The sequence below is a fragment of the Chrysemys picta genome, chromosome 1 (genome assembly GCF_011386835.1).
Source record: "Chrysemys picta bellii isolate R12L10 chromosome 1, ASM1138683v2, whole genome shotgun sequence".
In the NCBI taxonomy this organism is placed as follows: Eukaryota; Metazoa; Chordata; order Testudines; family Emydidae; genus Chrysemys; species Chrysemys picta.
The window spans coordinates 79,291,032-79,311,748 of NC_088791.1; the positions used below are offsets into that span (position 1 = coordinate 79,291,032).

The window sequence follows — 20,717 nt, forward strand, 5'->3', positions numbered from 1 at the left end:
TAAGAGTGCTCACAGTAAATGAAGTTAAGCACATATGTAAGGGCTTGACTACATGGGAAATATATTCAGTTATAATGGTATAATTATACTAGTGTAGTTAAACTGTTACATTTATGCTGGTATAACTCTCCTACATAGACACTCTTATTCCAGAAAAAGAATGATTTTTTTCCCCAGCTCATCTTAGTCCTTGGCTACACTAGCGCTGTACAGCGCTGCAACTTGCTGCGCTCAAGGGTGTGAAAACGTGCCCCCCCCGAGCGCAGTGAGTGCAGCACTGTAAAGCGCCAGTGTAATCAGCGCCTGCCGCGCTGCACGCTCGCTCGCAGCGCTGCAAGCTACTCCCCTCGGAGAGGTGGAGTACATACAGCGCTGCGAGAACTCTCTTGCAGCGCTGGCGGCGCGACTACACTCGCGCTTCACAGCACTGCCACGGCAGCACTGTGAATTCCCAAGTGTAGCCAAGGCCTTAAACTGCTTACAAAGTGACATAAATTAAACCAGAAAGAAGCATTTTTATACCAGAATAACTGTGTCCACAAGGGGTGTTATACCAGTATAATTATAGCAGTTTAAATTCACACCTTATACCTTTATAACTTCCCTCTGGAGATAAATAAGGCCTACATCTATGCAGAATCAGAGCCCAGCTACATTTCTTTGCTTCTGGAGGTCTAATAAATGTTCTCTTACTGCAGTTTGTATCTGAATTTAACTTACTCTTTTTAAGTTAATTTTTCACAGAGTCACAGTTAAATTACCATATCTACTTTTGTAATTGGTATGTAGGCAATGTATTTCTGTTTGTACATATAACTATACAACAGAAGATGTAACTGCATATTTCTGAGTAAAACTTACATAAATCTACAGAACTTGAAGAAATATGACAAGTATTTATAAAACAGTCTTTAATACTAGATACTTCAATAGCTATAAACAATGAATTTGATCACACCCACACACTGAAAGTCAGTCCCCAATGTTTGTCAATGGAAACAGTGACTCAGTAAGGGAATAAATGTCATTCATATTCTTTAAACAATGTAAAGTTTAAAATAATGCTCATTATAAGTTGCCAACATGTATCTTTAAATAAAAATACCAACTTACCTTTATCTTTTTGGAGTTCATTTTTCAAATCCTCAATAATCAATGCATTTTTTTCCATTTCTTTTGTATATTGTTCAATTTGCTCAGTGAGCAAGCTGATCTGACTGTCTCGTTCTTGCACCCCCTACAAAAATGCAATTATGTTAGAAAAGTAATTAACATTTAATAAACTGCTAACACAGAGTAACTTACTACTTTGAACAGAAAGAAAATGAAGAGATGTAGAACAGTTGATACAAAAAAAATGTGAAAGAAACAATTAAAGAAACAGTAATACTTACAACATAAAGTTCAGAGATTATCTAGTAGTTGGGTATATAAAGGCAAAGCAGTAAAAATAAAAGAAAAATAGTCAAGTAAAATATACAATTAATATAAGCTTGTAAAAATAGTACTTTAAGCAATACCCTTTAAATACATATTTATTGAGCTGTTTTGAGATATATATCAACTTCAGTGGACCAACATGCAAACTTAAAGTTAAGCATGTGCATGTTGGCAAGATTGGGGTCTTTCTTGCAAATTCCTCATAAGCATCTGGTGCTGGCTACTGACAGAGACAGGATTCTGGACTACACAGACCACTGGCCCGTGGTCTGGGTCAGGGCAATTCTTGTGTTCCTGGATGCATGTGTCTTTCAGAGGTTTAGTGAAAATTTGGTTGGGATTTCTCAAAGTTAGAGGTTTAAAAAATAAAAATGTACTCTGTACAATCTAGTTGCATATATGCAATGTGAGCTCTTAACTGTATGCCACTATTCTACAGATTCTGTGCATGCATGTGTAGCTTAGGAAACTGCATAGAGAGTCTGATGTATTTCTCTATGCTAAGTGAAAGAAGTCAGACTGGAAAGGAGAACAGTTCAAAAGAAGTCACAGAAAGACTGTAAAACAGGAAAGTCTCAAAAACAACAGCTGAACTGATTTGATAAAAACTTTGCAGAAACAAAAGTTCAGTCTTTGGCAGAAATCAAACCAGCCACATTTCAGCTGAAAGGTAAGAGATTGACACAGTTACATATGGTTTTACAATTCCTTATTTCTGATGTAAATAATTTTCTACACAAAAGTGCGAGGACACCAAATTTGTGTGGAACATGCATAATTTTGGGACTAAAATGAGGGACACTTGAAAGGAGGTAAGCCTTTGCATAGGTCTGAAACAGACTCTCAACTGCCCAATGACATAGTGTTTGACACATGGACTGTACAGGTAGTTATTTAAAAGAGAGGTTATGACACATGCACTTTTGCATAGACAGTACCTGCTGCAGTGCCATAACGTTGTTTTTGTCTGCATCAAGTTGGGCCATTTTCAGTTTCTCTCTCAAGTTAAACAACATCTGCTGATATTCTATGATTTCATCATCTTTAGAAGCCAAGATTCTCTGCAAGGAACATAAGCAACATAATAAGGAGAGACACCTTAAATAATTCCTAAAGGTAACATGCCATCGGAAACTACTATAAAGTACCTTCCATTCTTCAACTTTTGCATTTACAGCTGCCATGAGGGGATCATCTTCTTCATTTTTTGCTTTAAGTTGGTCTGTTAGTTCCTGTATCTGTAAATAGACACTCTGATTAATTAATAAAAATTTACACATATTATATTACACACACACAAACAAACACCTGTAAATACACTTATTACATTAATGCTATAGCAGTAATACAAACTTGTGCTATAGTTAGAGGAATGCTAACATTTTATATGAAGCCTTTTTTCTATGATTTATAATCAAGTTCTTAACATTTGTGCTGGGTTTCAAGTTAGCTCTCTAGTCAAGAACGGGGTTTTTGTTGTTGTTTGTTTGTTTTTTGTTAAAGAAAGTAGTATTTTTTCTTATTTGGAGTTGGATAAAATAAACTGAACATTTTTTCTCTGATAGGAAGAAAGCTGCATTTTTAAAACATTAAAAATATTGTGCTTTAGGTTTAAGGCAAATTGCCACTATGCAGCATTGTCCAGAAAAGTACATACCCTTCAATAATGGACAAGCCATTTATTACCTGAAGCTTATACTGTTCCTTTTCCTTTCTTAATTGGTCCATAACAATATCAGACTGCTGCACAATAAGTTTCATTTTGTTATACTCATCAGTCATCTTCTCCATTTCCTGCACTGATTCTTCCAAGTTCTTCCTCATTTCCTGGTTTTGAGCTTCTAATTTCTCATTAGTTTCGGTCAAACTCTACAAAGTTAAAGAAAAAGTTACTTTTAAAAATATATGGTTTGGTACTTCAAATCTTCTATCAGTATATAACTTGTACTAAATGTAGAGTCTGGAAGGTTTAGGGGATTAGTAATGGGATACAGTTTTTCATCTCTAGATGACCACTTGAAATTCAGCCCAGTCTGTTAGGCACTGAAAGGTTATGCCAAATGACAATGAAGTGGTATCATTATCATTGTACTAAATTGATTAAGCATCCATAAACTTTACCTGAATTTCATCCAGATATTGGACAAGCTCAAAGTTCTTTTTGGATAATTGAGATCTGTAATCGGACTCATCTCCTCTACGTGACATATGCATTTCCTTTTGTGAATCTATTTGTCTCTGGTAGTCAATTACATCCTGGCGAAGTTGTTCATTCTGCATACAAAGAAGCCCCAAAATAAAGAATTAGTAAAAATTAGAGGTAGAAAATACTATTTTTCTAGAAAGCTACCACACACACTTAAGATAGTAAAAGCTCATTCGAATTCCTACAGTACGCTTTTGAATACCTTGGATCCTCACCTTTTTCTTTATTCGTTTTTTCTCCAAATTAAAAAGGACAGAACAAAGTAAGAAAGGAGATGAAAAGCAACACAGAATTAGAAATAATACATTTTAAAAAAGTAAGACAAGCAAAAAGAGAAAATTTTTAAAAATGCATAGCTTTATATACATTAACAAAGAATAATGGAACAGTATACTAGAAATGAAAAGACTACTAAGCACATAGCTTCTAAACTTAAATAGGTGAAACTCATCAGTTTTGACAAGGAAGGGAAAAATTAGCTTTCAAAATCTCAAACTCACTGAAAGTTCACGATCTGGAAATTTCTCAGCAGACAGAAAAAAATACCAGAAACTAAAAAAGTTTGTAAGATTCTTTTGAATGTCCTTTAAAACTTGCTTTAAAAGGCAGACAAGTGAAATTTCACATAGCCAGTCAACAGGAATATAGAATTAAAAATTTTATTAAAGTTAATGTTTAAAATTGAATAGACACAAGTTAAGAGGGAAGATACTGTACATCTAGGGTCAGGCTTGAGTTAGGAGGGATTACAGGTAACGGTTGCAAGGGTGAAGAGATACGTACATACCACATAACCGGCATAGACCCAGATTGGGGTGCAAGAGTTTTTAAAGTGTCAGTGGATAAGTGGGCTCGGGTATGCTACCCATGGACTGTATAAGGAGTCCAAGTCAGTATTGGTGTAACAAATGAGTACATGGGTGGGGTGCATCCCTTGGTTCGTCAGGGAAGGAAGTGGGTTATTTCCCTGGTCGGTGGTCTCAGTTACTCAGTGTGGTAATGACGGTGTCCTGTGATGTGTTCCGTACAAATGTCTCTGGACCACCTGATGGTGTCGGACATCATGAGCTGTCTCATGAGCCAGGCGTAGCGTCAACCGACTCCGCACACTCTCAGAACCGGCTCGTTGTGGGGGTCCCACGAGCCCAGGACTCCTACGATCAGGGAGTGTATCTGGACCTTGTAGCCCTGGGCTCTCAGGGTCTCGGCCAGCAGGGTGTACTTCAACTCTTTCCGTGCTCGGGCCTCGTGGAAGGCCGGTGACCTGTTTTCAAAAGGCACCGTGACGTCTACCAGGAGGACCTTCTTCTTTTCTGCGTCCGTCACGACGATGTTGGGTCGCAGTCAGCTGTCTGTCCCGGGGATGGCGGAGTCGAGGGTGATCTTCCCCAGGGACGGCGGGATGGCTTTCACCAGCCGGTTCTGGATGGCATTGTGGCGGTGCTGCCAGGCTCCGGAGTGCTGCTTGCATCCACACAGGATGTGCGGCAGGGTCTCATTTGCGTAACCGCACTTCCTGCAGCGCTTGTCCCAGATGCAGTGGCAGATGGCTCCGTTGAGGGGAACGCAGTTGAGTTGGGCCCTGTGGACGAACCGCCAGTCGGCGAACCTGGTGAAGCTGCCCCCGGGGACAAGTGGTTACTGGCGTCCCACTTGCTGGACACCTCAAACACCTTGCCCTGGTCCGGCTTCCGCTTGAGGTTCTCGGCATAGTGGCAGCGGATGGCGTCTTTCAGGGACCTTTCCAGCATAGCTCTGGTGGTCGGGGTGATGATGGTGTGGTCCGGGGTCTTTACGCGTGGCACCAGTATTCCCTGGCGCTCCTCGCACTACTTCCAGCAGCAGCCGATCCTCTTTCAAGTGTCTCAAGGCGTTGTGGGCGTGGGACCAGAGAGAGGACAGGTCTCCCCCCACACACCCCCCGGACTCAGCCTCCAGGGAGCCGCTGAGGTAAGTGGCGATGTCTTGCTCGGAGGGGGCCCTGGCGATGCGTTTCCGGATCACGTCCCATACGGCTTCCTGAATGATGCTCCTCACCGTTGGGTCCGGGCACGTCAGGAGGCGGGAGGCGTGGGTCATCACTGCCATGTCGCACAGGTCACCCATCCGAGGTACGTTGGCGCTGCCCTGCCTGTGGGAAATGTAGATGATGTTGGTGCTGGCCCTCTGGGGAAGGTAGAGCCACTTCCTTACCAGCTGCCTGATGGTGCTGTCGGCCTTGTTCAGGGGCACCTTGGCTACGGTCGATCCCCTGAGGACAAAGGAGATGCGGGGGATCAGGACGGTATTGAGGGTGTTGATCTTTTGCCAGGGGGCGAGCAGGGAGGAGTCAATTTTGGCCGCGTCTCGCAGGATCTCCGCGATGGTGTCTTCGGGGGGGTGTCGGATGCGGACTCCTGTTGGTGTGCCCAGGTGTTGGTATACCTCTCCCTCTTCGAGGGAGGCCATGGGCACGCCCTAGATCAGGAGTCGTGACGGCTGGATCAGCACCCTGGCACCACCATCGACATGGAGGGAGGCGCGCTTTTTGGGGTTGAAGTGGAGGCCCATCCACCGAGTGGCTTGGCTGGTAACGTCGAGCATTTGCTGGAGGCTTTCCAAGCTGTCGGTGACCAGGGCCATATCATCTGCCTAGGCCAGAATGCTGATTTTCTTGCCGTGCAGGTCAAAGCTGGTCGGGCCACTGGAGATGGCTCAGATGAGCAGTTCCATGGCCATGTTGAAGATAATGGGGCTGAGGGGACATCCTTGTTTCACGCCGCGGCGGATGGGGATGGCGTCCGTCTCTCCGTCCGTGGCGCGGATGGTGGTGGTGCAGTCCTTGTAGAGGTCCCGGAGGATCTGGGTGAAGGTTTCTGGCATCCCGAACTCTCCCAGGGTGGCAAAGATGTGGTGGTGGGGTATGGACCCAAAGGCGTTGGTCAGGTCAAGCCATGCTACAGCGCACTGCCTCTTGGACCTCCTGGCCTCCTGGATGGCCGTCTGAAGGAGGAAGTTGTGCTCGTAGCATCCCGCTACAACCAGTGACATGAGAAAGGAGCCGGGCAGTAATGGCAGTAATGGAAGAAGTGCATCTTGGTAGCTGTGGCCTGAAAGAGGACCTAACTGAAGGATGAATGTTAGAAAAAGAAAGGGGGGAAAACTGCAAAAGTTCCCACACACAAGAAAAGGAAAGTGTCCAGTTGCCTAAAATACTCTATGAGTATCACTGAATAATCCACCCTGAGAGATCAGCCTAACCATTATTTTACTTCATTTTGGCATCTAAAATAACATAGTATATTTAAATAACACATTATTTTATATTATGACTCTACAAAAAGGTTTTTATTATTTCATATTTTTATTACAGTAGATCTCAGAGGCTCAGTAAAAATAATGGCCCCATTGTGTTATGGGCTATGCAAATTCGAAGACAGATGCAATTCCTACCCTAGAAGAGTCAAGTTTCACCAAACATGTACTTCTTTTAAAGGAGATTCTTAAAATCTGGTTACTTAGAACTTAACATTCCCCTAGTTCCAGTACCTGATAAATGTGCCAAAATAAAATTAGACTGTCGCGTCAAAAATTCAAGAGAAACATATATGAAATAAATTAATTCGATAGGTATTATATGACTAACACTTTTCTACTAACCTCTCTTCTTAACTTGCTGTTTTCATTTTCTGCATCCTCATTTCGAAGAGCAAGCTAGAATGACAGGAATAGCGTCATTATATATATTTTAAATAGCCTAACTGTCATATGTTATGGAATCTCAGAGCCAAGTTCTACCCTTGGATACATACTGGAGAAGACAATGGGAGGTACTTCATTTGGTCTTTAGTTTAGAATTCCTCAGGAGAGTAAGTGGTGCTGGCACAAACCACTCAACTACGTACCATAAGGACTAAAGGCCATCTAAAACTCAATTTGATTTTCTACAATTAAATGTATCATTTATATAGTGCTTTTACAATTTTAAAGCACCATCAATACTTTAACCATCACAGCAGCCCTGTAAGATAGGTGATATCATTATCCCATTTTACATACGGAGAAAGAGACACACAGATTAAAGGTCACAAAATGAATCAGTGACAAAACTAGTATTAGAACTCAGGAGTTCTCAAACCCCACACCATTCATGTTCCCCTACTTCATGTGGGCTCAAAAATAAAGCTTTGTTAAGATAACAATATAAAAGTGTATAACAATCAGAAAACCAAGACATAATGCAAATAATTCTACTCCAGTTCATTTGTTATCACCGTCTATTACAAAAAATAAAACTTCATACACACACACACAAAATGTGTGCTGTGGTCCCATATCATCAACACATTTCATTTCAAAGACCATTCTCAGAATGCTCTTCTAGTAAAGTATGCATTAGAATCTTATGATAGTTTTAGAGATGTTGGATTGAGAAATTTCTTACCTGATCATTTTCTCTCTATTAGCAACTTCTCTCCAAATTCATTACTCATGGACTAATGCCCTCCACCTGTGGAATTCACAGGTGGTTCAATGTTGTTGTGGGAGACTTGAGGGCTAAGCTTCACCCTTCAGCTCAGGCCACCAGAAGAGTTCTTGCACCGTCATAGAAACATTCCAGCAAACAATGATTAGCATTAAGGCAACTATACCCTTAAGACAATATATGTCTAAATCTTCATTTAGAGAAAAATTTCAATTATATTCTGGTGAATTACCAGACTACTAAATTGGATGAAATTCAGAGAGAAGCTGCTAATAGAAAGAAAATTATCAGATAAGAAATTTCTCATTCTGTTACACAGCTTCTCTCATTTATTACTCATGGGAAGTAGCAAGCAGGGAATCCCAGTAGTAAGGAGGGAAAGGAGAAGCAGTTTAATTATTATAGTAGAATAATATGCAGGAAAGGAAAATCCCCCATACAAAGCAAGAGATTTATAAACTAAGGAGCTGTATGGGAACCAAAGCAGTAGCATCTTCCTACCAAAGGCTGCAGAGGAAAGAAAACTTACTTTGTAAATCTTCCTGAGATGAGGCTCATACACTTTTCACTGAGTGCCTTTAGGGACTTCTATGAATAGTTTCCCATATGCCTAACAACTGATCCAGGATTTTTACATCTTGCCTGCAGCAACCTCGAGCCCTTGGCATTTTGGATAGAATAAGATGAACCAGCTACAATTGGCATATGTACTCCATATCCTGGAGCTATATCTTTAGAGCTCTAGGAATGTCCATTTGTTCCACAAGCTTCCAAGGGTTCAAACAAAATGATGGAAGAACTATTTCCCAGGAATCGTGGAGAGAGGAACTTACCTTGAACAGAAAGGTTTCTGGAGCTATAAAAAATAACGTTTTCCTTATGACAAAGATCTTGTATGGATATGGGAACTAATTCCAAAAGTTGCCTTTCAGAGGCAATGGTGATGAGAAAGACCAGGCAAGGCATGTCTAATTTGTCACTTTGATTAAACTTGGCACCTGATGGTAAGATGGAGTTTACGAAATGCCAGTAAGGCTGGTATCCTCATTTCTAAATAGGACTCCAACCAAACCTCCTGGAGAAACTCCGAAGAAGTGGGATGTAGTCCACGAAAGCTTATGCTCTAATAAATCTGTTAGTCTCTAAGGTGCCAAAAGTACTCCTGTTCTTTTTGCGGATACAAACTAACACGGCTGCTACTCTGAAATCTAATATAGCTAAAATCACCAGAACTTTGGGATTATTATTTGCATCACAATAACATCTAGTGGTAAGGGCACCATTGTGCTGGGCACAGTGCAAACACTACCCCAAAGAGCTTTCTGTTTCCCCTCGCATCAGAAATATAAATTTGACCAGATCAATTAATTATTCTGGTTGAGTTCTGTCTGGATACCAAACTGTATTAGAAGTTAATGGAAAATCCATGCTGAACTACACTTCTCTTCTGATACCCAGGCTGTTAAATGCAGATATTCCCAATCTTAAAGAAGGAGTCACTGCTTCAAGAGGTCTGGTGTTTTCTGCAGGTACAATGTGGGGTCGCTGGCTGTCTGGCACGTCTAAAGTTTCTTCTGGGCCACTAGAGCACTAGAGTTAGAGCACTAGGAGGAGGACCAAAACTCTCCCTTTTCTTCTTTTCTGTATCTTTTAGGTGAACTCTCTGGAAAGGTAGCAGATTCTTCTCTACCCAGGGCATTATTTCCTTTGCCATGGAGAAGCTTTGACCTTTTGTACCCCTAGTTTTGGAAGTGATATAAACACTCATGGCTCAAACATAAGCAAACCCCTAATGGCAAGGAGGAAACTTCTGAAAGTACCATAATTGCCCACTATATAGTTTCTTGCACCTTCTACTGATGTGGCTGGTACTGGTTGCATCATAGACAGTATAGGGGACTTGATGGAAGACCGGTACGAATTCCTATGGCCAGGTATGTGATGTATTTTTTAGGATACACCCTGAGAGAGGTGTCCAAATGAACTAAAAGGATGTATACTATTAGATTTTGGAAATCTTGTATGCTTGCTTCCATAGTAAATATGCAAGGATCTAGATTGAAAATTGGGTTGGCTTTCCTCATGTCATTTGCACTTACTGTCACAGTTCAGGAAAACTGCACCTCTATTCTCCCCCCCAGGGTCGCTCGAGGGCACCCACTCTGAGCTTCTCAGCCGTCACCTCTCTTGGTTGGAAACCCATGTCTCTCTCCATCATGGGCAGGATTTTTTCCAGAACACACAGCTTCCTGCCTACACTGTGATATCCCCAGCAAGCTAGGCTGGAATTGTCCAGATATTAGATCCCCAGAGACAAGGATAAGAGAGCTAACCAACACCCGGGCAGGTGTCAAACAACCATCAACAGCCATTGTCCTGCAAGGGTTAAAATTCAATGACTCACTTGCACAAGGCCACACCAGGGGAATTGCTTAACCTTGCCTGGTGACTCAGCAATGCCAAACAGACATGCCTGGACTTGTGTTCTCCAAGCACATGGACTAAGGATATAAAACAGAACACAGTGGCCCCATGCTTTTCCTTTTCTTCTCCCACTACCTATGCTGCAAGCAACAAGAATGCTCAGAAAACTGAAGACTTCAACAGAGGAGACTGGCCCAGGTTTAAGAGATAAACCTGTATATTAAGGACTGTAAGATCCAGTGGGGTGAGAACATTGCTTCATCTAAATACTGTCTATGTGATAAGGGTTATATTTTATTTTATTTTGGTAACCACTCTGACTTTTTGCCTATCACTTGTAATCACTTAAAATCTATCTTTTGTAATCAATCAAAAAACTTGTTTTACTGTTTATCTTTACCAGTGAGTTTGCCTGAATTGCTTGGTAAATCTGCTCAGGTCACAAAGGCTGGTGTATATCTACTTTCCATTAATGAAGTGGTGACCCAATTAATAAACTTGCATTGCTCAATAAAGGGTCTTCAGCAGTGCAAGACAGTATATTCCTGAGGTACAAAGCTGGGAGCTGCGGGTGGGTTGGCTGGTATCTTTCTCTGTGTGATTCATGAGTGGCTCTGGGAACATTCATGCAATCTAGCTGGATGTGGGGCTCCACATGCGGTTATGCTGAGTGATAACAGAGCCTGGAGGGGTTTGCTGCTTGTCACTAGCAAAGCATTATGAGAGACAGCCCAGGCTGGAGAGTTAAGGGGGCACAGTGGTCCCACAGTCTGATGCTGCACCCCATGGATTCTGTCACAGTTTCCTTGGAAACTTCTGCTCCATATTTTTCCCTCTTCCATGGTAATAGCCCCTTCTTGGGTGCCCTTTGGGTTGGTAGCAAGCAACAGATTGCTATGCTGGCTTTGAAAGTGAGTGATGAGGTCTCTTTGCAATCTCATCTGATAATTTCTCTGTTTCCCCCCACTAGCTCCTCACCTGTAAGTTTGCATTCATCAGATAGCCGTTTAGGATAAATGATGGCGATTCATGGATGTAACATGGCTTCCTTTTGATCACCAAGTTAAAACCCATTGCTTGTTACAAATCATATCAAGGGCTTGACCAAGACAGAACCCAAGATGTCTCACTCCAAGCAAAAATCATACCCCAAGTCCATGAGCCATTCATTTGCCATAGAGTAGGCTTTCCTTGCAAAGTATATGAAAAACCTTTGGTCTGAAAGGCGATAGCTGAGGGCTTTGAAATTGATGTGCATCGTGTCATCACTGTTATGGTCTATGGCACTGGTTCGCAAACTTTTTGTATTGGAGACCCCTTTCACACAGCAAGCCTGAGTGCAACCCTCCCCCTTAAATTAAAAACACTTAATATATTTAACACTATCTTAAATTCCAAATTTATAACCCTATTGTTTAAAATGAATGTACTTTTTCTCACTGCTTTTAAATTAAGACTAAAACCCATTTTTATTGAAATTAATGTTAGAAGCAGAAAAGTTATTTTTAAGTTACTGTTAAGTAGAATTTCATTTTAATACATGACAGCAATTAATCACCATAAACATAAGCATCATCATAAGCATCAAGAAAATCAGTGAGATGGACGATGCTGTTTATTTGAGACAAGAAATTTTATTCTTGGCGTTGTGCTAGAAAAGGCACATCTGATGTCGACCTTTACATCAAATCGGTTTCGGGATTTCGTCTTTATTGTGAGAAGGCTGCAGAATCCACTCTCGAGTTTATAGATAGTGGGGAATGGCAGAAGGACTCTCAGGGCCATTTCAGCCATGAGTGAGCAACTGAACACCAGAACTGGTTTGGAGGCAGCTGTGTGAATTTTGCTTTCACTTCGTCATCATTGATCATGTTGATAAACTGTTCCTGCTCAGCCATCACACTGAAAGGGTTCTTCACCAAGGAATGAAGTGCTTCTGGTAGCACTGGAAAGTAGTGTGAGACCTCTTCATGAAGGGTTTTCAGATGTTCACTAATAGCTGACTTGAGACCACTATCAACATTGACTTCCTCCTCCTTGCTGAATGAAAAAAGTGTCAGAAACATGCCATATCTGTCTGTGTCCAAATTACTGCGCCACAGATCCAACTTCATCTGGAAGGCTCTGATTTTATTAGTCAGGTCTATTAACATTGAACATTTTCCCTGAGGTGACAGATGGAGGTTCATTAAGGCTATCGAAGTTATTGACTAGGTATGCTAAGCAGAGAAGCCATTTCTCGTCACTGAACATTTTGTTCAGCTCTTGTTTCTCTTTTTGCAGGAAAAACTCCTCCATCTCTTCATGAAGTATAAAAACGTGCTTTAATGCATGGCCTCTAGAAAGCCATCGGACTTGAGTGTGGAAAAGCAGAACTTCGTATTCACCACGCATTTCTTTGCAGAGCTCTTGAAAAAGACGACTATTCAAAGCATATAACATCCACCATAGCATTAAAGCACATTGGCAATTTCTTTGCAGCTAGGACTTGACAATGGATTCCACGAGTGTCAATCACATTAGGTGACACGCACTTTACCTTCTGCTGAACGCCAGACCACACACCCATCATGGCTGGAGCACCATCAGTACATACACCAAAGAAAGATTTTTTTCCACTTATTGTCACTGCTTTCGAAAAAGGTATTCGCCTTACTGAAAATGCCCTGTGCTGATGTGGTTGTTTCAAGTTGTTCACAGAATAAGAATTCATCTTTAACATCCCCATTATTAACATATCGTACGAACACTATCAATTCCACACAGTTAGTACCATCAGTAACTTCATCAAGTTGAGGCTGAACATACTGAAAGCAGAATGTTTAATTTTCTGCACAACTTGTTCTTTGATATCTTCAGACATCTCACACATCCTGTGTTTCACAGTATCATTCGACATGGAAAGCATATTAAGCTTTTTGGCAGTATCATTGCCAACCATAAGCGAGACAACATCTTTGCACACTGACAGAACAAACTTCTCACCTCTTGTACGTAGCTTCTTGGCACGGACAATTCATAACAACACAACATAAGAGGCCTCCACAGCCGAGGACCTTTGCTGACGGAAATTTCCATCTGCATCAAGCATGGCTGGCTTTGTCGCCTCTTTGGTGCGTTTGAAAAAAAATCCACATTTTGATTTTTATGCTCAGGATGTCTAGTTTCAAGATGTTGCTGCAGCTTGCATGGTTTCATTGATTCAGCCAACAAAACTTGACAGCCCATGATGCACTGTGGTTTTTCAATACCAGAGGTAACAGTGCTGGTAAAACAGTGTTTAATGTAGACTCAAGCTACTTTCACTTTTTAGCAGTTTTAAGCAGTAGACGTGGCCATTATTTTCAGGAGAAAATATGTGCCTGTGTGTCTGACTGTTAAATTATAAATTACTTTTTTTTTGCCTATCTGTTCTGATAGGTCTGCAGTTTAATGCAGGTCTTCAGCTACTGAATAATCAAGCCCTCTAATGTTGTCTCAATCCCAGGGCCAGCTTTTGGGAAAATGGTGCCCTGAGCGAACTTCTATTTTGGCGTCCTTTCTTTGTAAGCAGAGCAGGGCTGGAGGCAAAGTGAGGCAGAGGGTGGAGCTGGGCTGTCAGGCCTGTGCATGACCGGACTTGGGCCGACAGCCCAAGCACCACCATGTGTGGAGCTGACAGCTCACAACTCCCATGTAATAACCTCATGACCCCGTGAGGGATCACAACCCCCAGTTTGAAAACCCTTTGTCTATGGGGTCTTTTGGAAGAAGTCCCCTTCTGACTTAGCTCTGTTTTAGACACCTATTCTTAATATAGTAGCGCAAACCTAAGGCTGTTGACCCAGGTTGGGAGGCTTGCTGTTACGGTCCACGTCTCTTGAGGGACTCAGCCCCTGAGCTGGCAGGGTACCTTCTTCTTGTCCTTTGACTCTCACCTAAAATGCTCCTGATTGGACCCCTTCCGAATTCCAGGTGGGGGACGAGTAATGAATTCAGAGAGAAGCTGTGCAATGGAATAAAATATTTCTTACCTGTTCATTAACTTTCTTCTCTTTTTCTAGCTCCTTTTCCATATCTGTTAATTCTCTGTCTTTTTGTTCCAACTGCTTTTCCAGCTGACGGATCTCATCACGCAAAAACCGAGTATCACGACCACCAGCAGCTCGTTGTGCCATCTTAGAAGAACATTAAAAACTAACAAATGTACATTTTTTCTTCAAATTAAAAATGTAGGGCAGCTAGTGAGACAGATTTATTTGTATGGAAGTAAAAATGTTTGCAAACAGTTTAAAAAAACAAGATAATGGGTGATGCTTCCATGTAATGTTTTAGTAACAACAAAAATTACTTGAGCACAAATCTTCAGAATTATTAAAATAAAGATCTCCCTAGAGATCTCCATACATACACTGTGCTCTGCAGATATGTACTTGGTACATATTCCAAATTAATACTGAAATTAACCACCATACATGGCAAATACATCTCTTTCAACAGTAGGTACTGTTTTTATTTGTGAAACAAATTTCCTCAGGCATGTCAAAGGCACTTTCCCTCACTGAGGCCTAAGTGTCTGATCCAAAGCCTAGAGAATCTGTCCCCAAAAATCTCAGCATGGGTGGGTGGGTGTGTGTAAAACGGGACATTTGTTTGGACATCCGGGAGAATGCAGTATCCCCAGAAGAGGAATCACTGAGGAGAGCCTCTGCCTGAAATATCCCCTCCTCCAGCTCACACCCCCTCAAAGTAGGTCAGGGGAGGATGTTACTGGTTGGACCTAAAGAGGGGATTTGCCACTCCCATGGGGATAGGAGGGAGGAAAGTACAGGTTGGAGTCAGGCCCCTCTCCCTCTTTGGGTTTGTTACATCCCACTGGACAGTTGGGAGGAGGATTGGTAGCCAGTTGGCTCTCATACTCCCCTCTCTTAAAAATTTAAACTTTTTCCTGTGCTACACAAGTCTTTTGCCTCTTCAGCTGTCCTGCCCTCCCTCCCTGTAGGGTAGATAGAGAGCTTTGTTTCCTCACAATATCATGGAGGCACAGTTGAAGTAAGAAATAATAGGATTTAGAAGTCTGATACTAAGCGATAATATAAGAATGTGTCATTTGTCACAATCTGCAGTCGGTGTCCAGTGTGGATAAAGGCTAATAGAGCCAGCTTCCAGAGGTAAATGAGACCCGTGATTTTTGCTAGCTTTGCTTGTGCCTGTACACAGAAGAGGAGGCCTGAAATCTTTCAGACATGAGCTGAATCCAGGGAGTAGACTGAAGGGTATACAGGATTATAGGTTAGATCAGGGGTTCCCAAACTTGGTTCACAGCTTGTTCAGGGTAAGCCCCTGGCGGCTGCGAGATGCTTTGTTTACCTGAGCATCTGCAGATACGGCTGCTCGCAGCTCCCAGTGGCCGCGGTTCGCCATTCCCAGCCAATGGGAGCTGTGGGAAGCGGTGGGCTGACCCGCACCACTTCCTGCAGCTCCCATTAGCCAGGAATGGCGAACCGCGGCCACTGGGAGCTGCGAGCAGCCGTACTTCCGGATGCTCAGGTAAACAAAGTGTCTCGCAGCCCAGCAGGGGCTTACCCTGAACAAGCCGCGAACCAAGTTTGGGAACCCCTGGGTTAGATCAGCAGTTCTCAAACTGTGGGTTGCGAGTTCATTTTAATGGGGTCACCTGGACTGGCGTTAGACTCACTGGGGCCCAGGGCAGAAAGCAGAAGCCCAAACCCCACCACCCGGGGCTGACGCCGAAGCAACTTAGCTTTGTGGTTCCCCAGGGAATTGCCCTGCTTGCCACCCTCTAACGCCAGCCCTGATTTTAGAGTAACACAGGGCACTGGGGTCGTGTAGAGATTTTGTTGTCAGATGGGGTCACAGTGCAATGAAGCTTAAGAAATGCTGGGTTAGATATTGGGAGCGCTGTCACGATGCACTGGACCTGGTTATGTGCCTGGTATGTGAGATAAGGTGGAGACATATACCACCTCTACCCAGTGTTAAGTTCATAAAGTTGCAGCCTGCAGCTTAAAATCTATTTCACTGTTTGTCTTTCATTTACTTGAATGGCCTGAAAAAAAAAAATCAATGTCTTCTAACTGACTTTTATAGGCTTTTGATAAGTCCCTAACATGAACACCTATCTAGGTTTTTTGAGTTCTTTATCCAAGCACAAAACCCACCACCTTTTTTTAAACATTTTTAAAAGGAACAGATTATTTCTCCATGCTCAAAACTCAAATAATGTTAAAAACTGTATCCAAGTCCACAGAGAATAAATACCATTGGAGCTCTAGAAACTAATTTAGTTTAAAAACAAACATACCTCTAATTCATTTTCTAGTTTCATAACCTTTGCTTTTAATTGATTTTCTGTTGAAATAAAAATAGGACATACTGGGTTATCCAAGACCTCTCAGCAAAGGAAATACTTATGAGAACTACAGTAACAGCAGCAATCTTCATTCCCATGTATCAATATCGGGATGAAATCTTGTCCCCATTGAAATCAATGGAAATTTTGCCATTGGTTTCAATGTGGACAGGATTCCACCTATAGTTATTTAAGCCTAATGTTTTATTAGTTATAGACCCCATGTAATAAGTCACTTTGTGCATAGCTATATTTTTTTTTTAATGCTTATTCAGAAGAGTTACTCACCAAATTTGGCTTGCTCCTCCCCAGCTTTTTCAACTTCTTCTAAAGCCAGCTCTACCTCTTGGGCTTTCATCTAACAAAGAAATATACATAGCAAGAAAACAGATTTACCTTTAGGCTAATTTATGAGATGGTGATAACTTCCACAAAATCTCATTCTAGAACTAATGGAACATCACTCAGACCAGTGGTCAAGTCAGGTATAGAACCAGATACCCTCCGAGCACCAGGCAGCTGCTCTATCCACTAGGCCACACTAGGTATTTTTCCACAGGAATCATACTAACAATAAAGAAACCTTATGTACTCAGAAGCACACATCCTGAAAACCATAGAAAAGGTCCCTACAAAAAACAGACTTTGTAACCTGGTTGGCACTGCCATTTTCAATACATCTGTGATAGAATACAAGTAGTGTGATATAAAGATTTCATAAGCATGGTTTTGGGAGATACCTCGATATTGATTATATATATATATAATAAATTATAAAATAATTTTAAAGTTGTTACAAACTTGTCTGCACATTACTGAATATCAAGATATAACTACAAGAATGTTATACCCAGGGTGCTTATAAATATAAGAATACATATGTTTAGCTAGTTATGTTACAAAATGTTAAAATTAATCAAAGAAATTCAATCAGATTTCGGTTTCTCTCTCTCAACGTCAACCATACCTCAAGAGCACAGACCACGTAAAACAATGTTTTAAGTAGAGGGCTAACTGTAAAAAGGAATGTAGGGTATATTATCAGAGCAATAAATCTAGGTAGAGGGAACTCTAATAACCCCCACCCTCTTGCAAGAAAACCTATTTATGTTCTTAAAAACCTTATAGAATAACATGTGTAGCTGGAGATGTTTTAAACTTTTGTTTATTTCTTAAAATGTTGAAATGAAAAACACCTTTTGTGAAATGGATAATTGCAAATACATTAGCTAAATGCAAAGCGCCTAATACAGCTCCTAATGTCATTGCAATGTGTGACGCTGGGCCAGAAAGAGTTAAGCAAGTATCAGGGTAAATGACCCAAATTCTACCTTTAAAGACATATTAGGAAAGTATGTCAGTGGTAATTAGGGCTATTCCTTACAAGTAGCTAGCAAAGCAATGTTAGATAGACTACAGCTTTGAAATGTAAACTTGTATTGTTAAAGAATTGGAAGAAGATAGTAATTGTAGTAGTCTATGTTTATCTATATCTTGTTAGAGGTTAACAATGTAATCAAACGGTTCCTGTCTATGTTGTATTCTGTGAATTGAGAGATCAAAAGGAGATCTTAACATTTAAATGAACTGTGAATATAGTAGTATCACTGTATCAATTTCTCTTTTAAATATATAGCAGAGCACCTGCGAATGGTGGAAGATAAATCAATTGTCTATGTTAATCCGTATATCTAATTACCGGTGATGCTTAGGAAATAGGTCTACTTCCAAGTCGCGATGATTGCCTATTGGTCAACTGAGGACTCCGTGCTGTCAAAAGAAGGCCTGGAACTGTATAAAGGACTCTTGGGTCCTGATCCTTTTTATCTCAGATATCCTTGAGCTTTATTCAGGGGAAGCTTGAGTCGTAAAACTGAGATCTCCAGTCCCATCTGGATCACCCTGGATATGAACATTGGATTATAACCTATGGACTAACTCTGAAAGAACTCTTTGCAACGCCAAAGCTCCCAATCTCTACTATGAAACTGATCTCAGAACTGTACTCATGTCTGTATGTATAATGATCTTAACCAACACTCTCTTTTCTTTATTAATAAATTTTAGTTTAGTTAATAAGAATTGGCTGTAAGTGTGCATTTGGTAAGATCTGGAATATTCATTAACCTGGGAGGTAATGTGTCCAATTCTTTGGGATTGGTAGAACTTGGCTGTCTGGGAGAGAGCCCAAAGGCTGGGTTGCTTTTAAGTTAAGGGAGCTGGCGTTTTGGCTTCTGTTTAACCAGTAAGATATTATAGAAGCTGTTTTGTGGCTAGCTTGGTGGATCTAAGTATCGGAATAACCACCAGCTTTGGGGATTGTCTGCCACATTCTTTGCAATTTGCCCTAATTGAGTAACCTCAGCATGGCCCCCCTGGGACCTCGGTCACACTATATAAATAATAACATGTTTTATGTCCCAACATGGAATCAAATGACCTTGCAAACTAGAGTAAGAAGCCATTTATGTAAACAAGGTTTATATTAATAGATAATAAATTAATTACTGGCAGTGCACAAGCAAACCCTCAACCAACTCAGGAAGACAAGAAAATCCATCATTCCAAAAATCATTTAGAATCATCAACTTAAGCTAAAGACTTTCTCAAAGTTATTTAATTTTAAAAGACTTCTAAGAACCAAAAACTCATATATAAAAAACAGGAATATTTGGACTTTTTGAAAACAGACTTTCATTTCCTTTTAAACTTTTATAAAATTGAAAGACTATCTCAGACAATGGACTGAATAAAGAGAAACTAGCTTTGAAGAGTTATCTGATGCTTTCCTGCCACAAGTCAATTAAAGGACTGTTGTATATTCATTAAACAGACTGCACTGTCAGGAGTTGAAGAGTGTCACCTAAGCCAATCCTGAGGGGATGAAGTCAATGAAAGGGTAAGCAGCCAACTGTGAATCTAAACAAACCTGAAAGAGGTATGTTCTCCTATAATTTCATGAAAATAGGAAGGAGAAGGGTATAGAAACTCTGAAGCGAGCCTCCCTCACATACACCCTCTGTCACCCTGTTCAGACACAGCTCTCCATAAGTAAATTGCCACAGACAGATAAGAAAAACAAAGAACACTCAAGAAGAAACCAACTCCAGGAAAATCTCCCGAAGACTTCAACATGGATTGGTGAGAGAAAGTTCACTAAATACACTGGTAAGTGATTAGATTTAAAACTTTTGTAATGATTTTGTTGAAATACTGTTGTAACTTAGAAAACATGGGGCTTGTCTATACGTACAGCTTAGTGAAGACGTTACCTACATCGACAGGAAAGCTTCTCCTGTCGTCTTACATACTCCACCTCCCTGAGAGGCGGCAGCTATGTCGAGGGGAGAAGCCGTTCCGTCAACATAGCACTTTCTACACCAGGAGTTCGGTCCATATATCTGCATTGCTCAGGAGTGTGAATTTTCCCCTGAGCGATGTAGCTATACTGACATAAGTTTGCAGTGTAAACCAGTGCTAACACCAAGTTAATCACCAAGTGGTTAGACCCTGTATTTCTGGAGAGGATAAACAGAGAAATAATGGGATGTAACTGGATCTAAAATTCTTAATTTTCATAAGTGGCCTGTTTTAAGACAGATCCTTAAATGGCTTTCTTCTGAGTAACTAATTTAAATATCTTCTTCAATTTCATAGGATTTAGCTAAAATTGCTTACTTTACCCAACTATAAACTGTTTAGGTTATTAATTATTAATAGGCTTCACTTCCTTTAAACAAATTATTTTGTTCAGATGAACAGTTTTAAATATCTAATAAGATGCTAAAGCTTAATTCACAATAATTTGGGAAGTAATATACTTTGGTCTT

At 41.0% G+C, this 20,717-nt stretch overlaps 1 protein-coding gene and 1 long non-coding RNA gene across 6 annotated transcripts in view; one reads left to right on the forward strand and one right to left on the reverse strand.

Annotated features, from left to right (window-relative positions):
- CEP290 (centrosomal protein 290) overlaps positions 1-20,717 on the reverse strand; it is a 111,819-nt gene that overhangs the window by 82,617 nt on the left and 8,485 nt on the right. For 4 of the 5 annotated variants that reach the window (XM_005279116.4, XM_065560126.1, XM_065560112.1 and 1 more), the window contains exons 4-12: positions 17,176-17,245; positions 16,840-16,886; positions 14,549-14,692; positions 7,286-7,339; positions 3,562-3,714; positions 3,127-3,309; positions 2,589-2,678; positions 2,379-2,501; positions 1,114-1,237 (exon numbers count right to left, since the gene is read on the reverse strand). In XM_005279116.4, coding sequence (XP_005279173.2) covers positions 1,114-1,237; positions 2,379-2,501; positions 2,589-2,678; positions 3,127-3,309; positions 3,562-3,714; positions 7,286-7,339; positions 14,549-14,692; positions 16,840-16,886; positions 17,176-17,245 — 988 coding nt within the window. Of the gene's footprint in view, positions 1-1,113; positions 1,238-2,378; positions 2,502-2,588; positions 2,679-3,126; positions 3,310-3,561; positions 3,715-7,285; positions 7,340-14,548; positions 14,693-16,839; positions 16,887-17,175; positions 17,246-20,717 lie in introns of those variants that run through there. The other variant, XM_065560133.1, reaches the window with a different exon arrangement.
- On the forward strand, positions 10,664-20,055 carry LOC135974078 (uncharacterized). Its single transcript, XR_010591211.1, has 3 exons — positions 10,664-10,779; positions 19,721-19,786; positions 19,923-20,055. It is a non-coding gene; the product is annotated as an uncharacterized LOC135974078 (long non-coding RNA).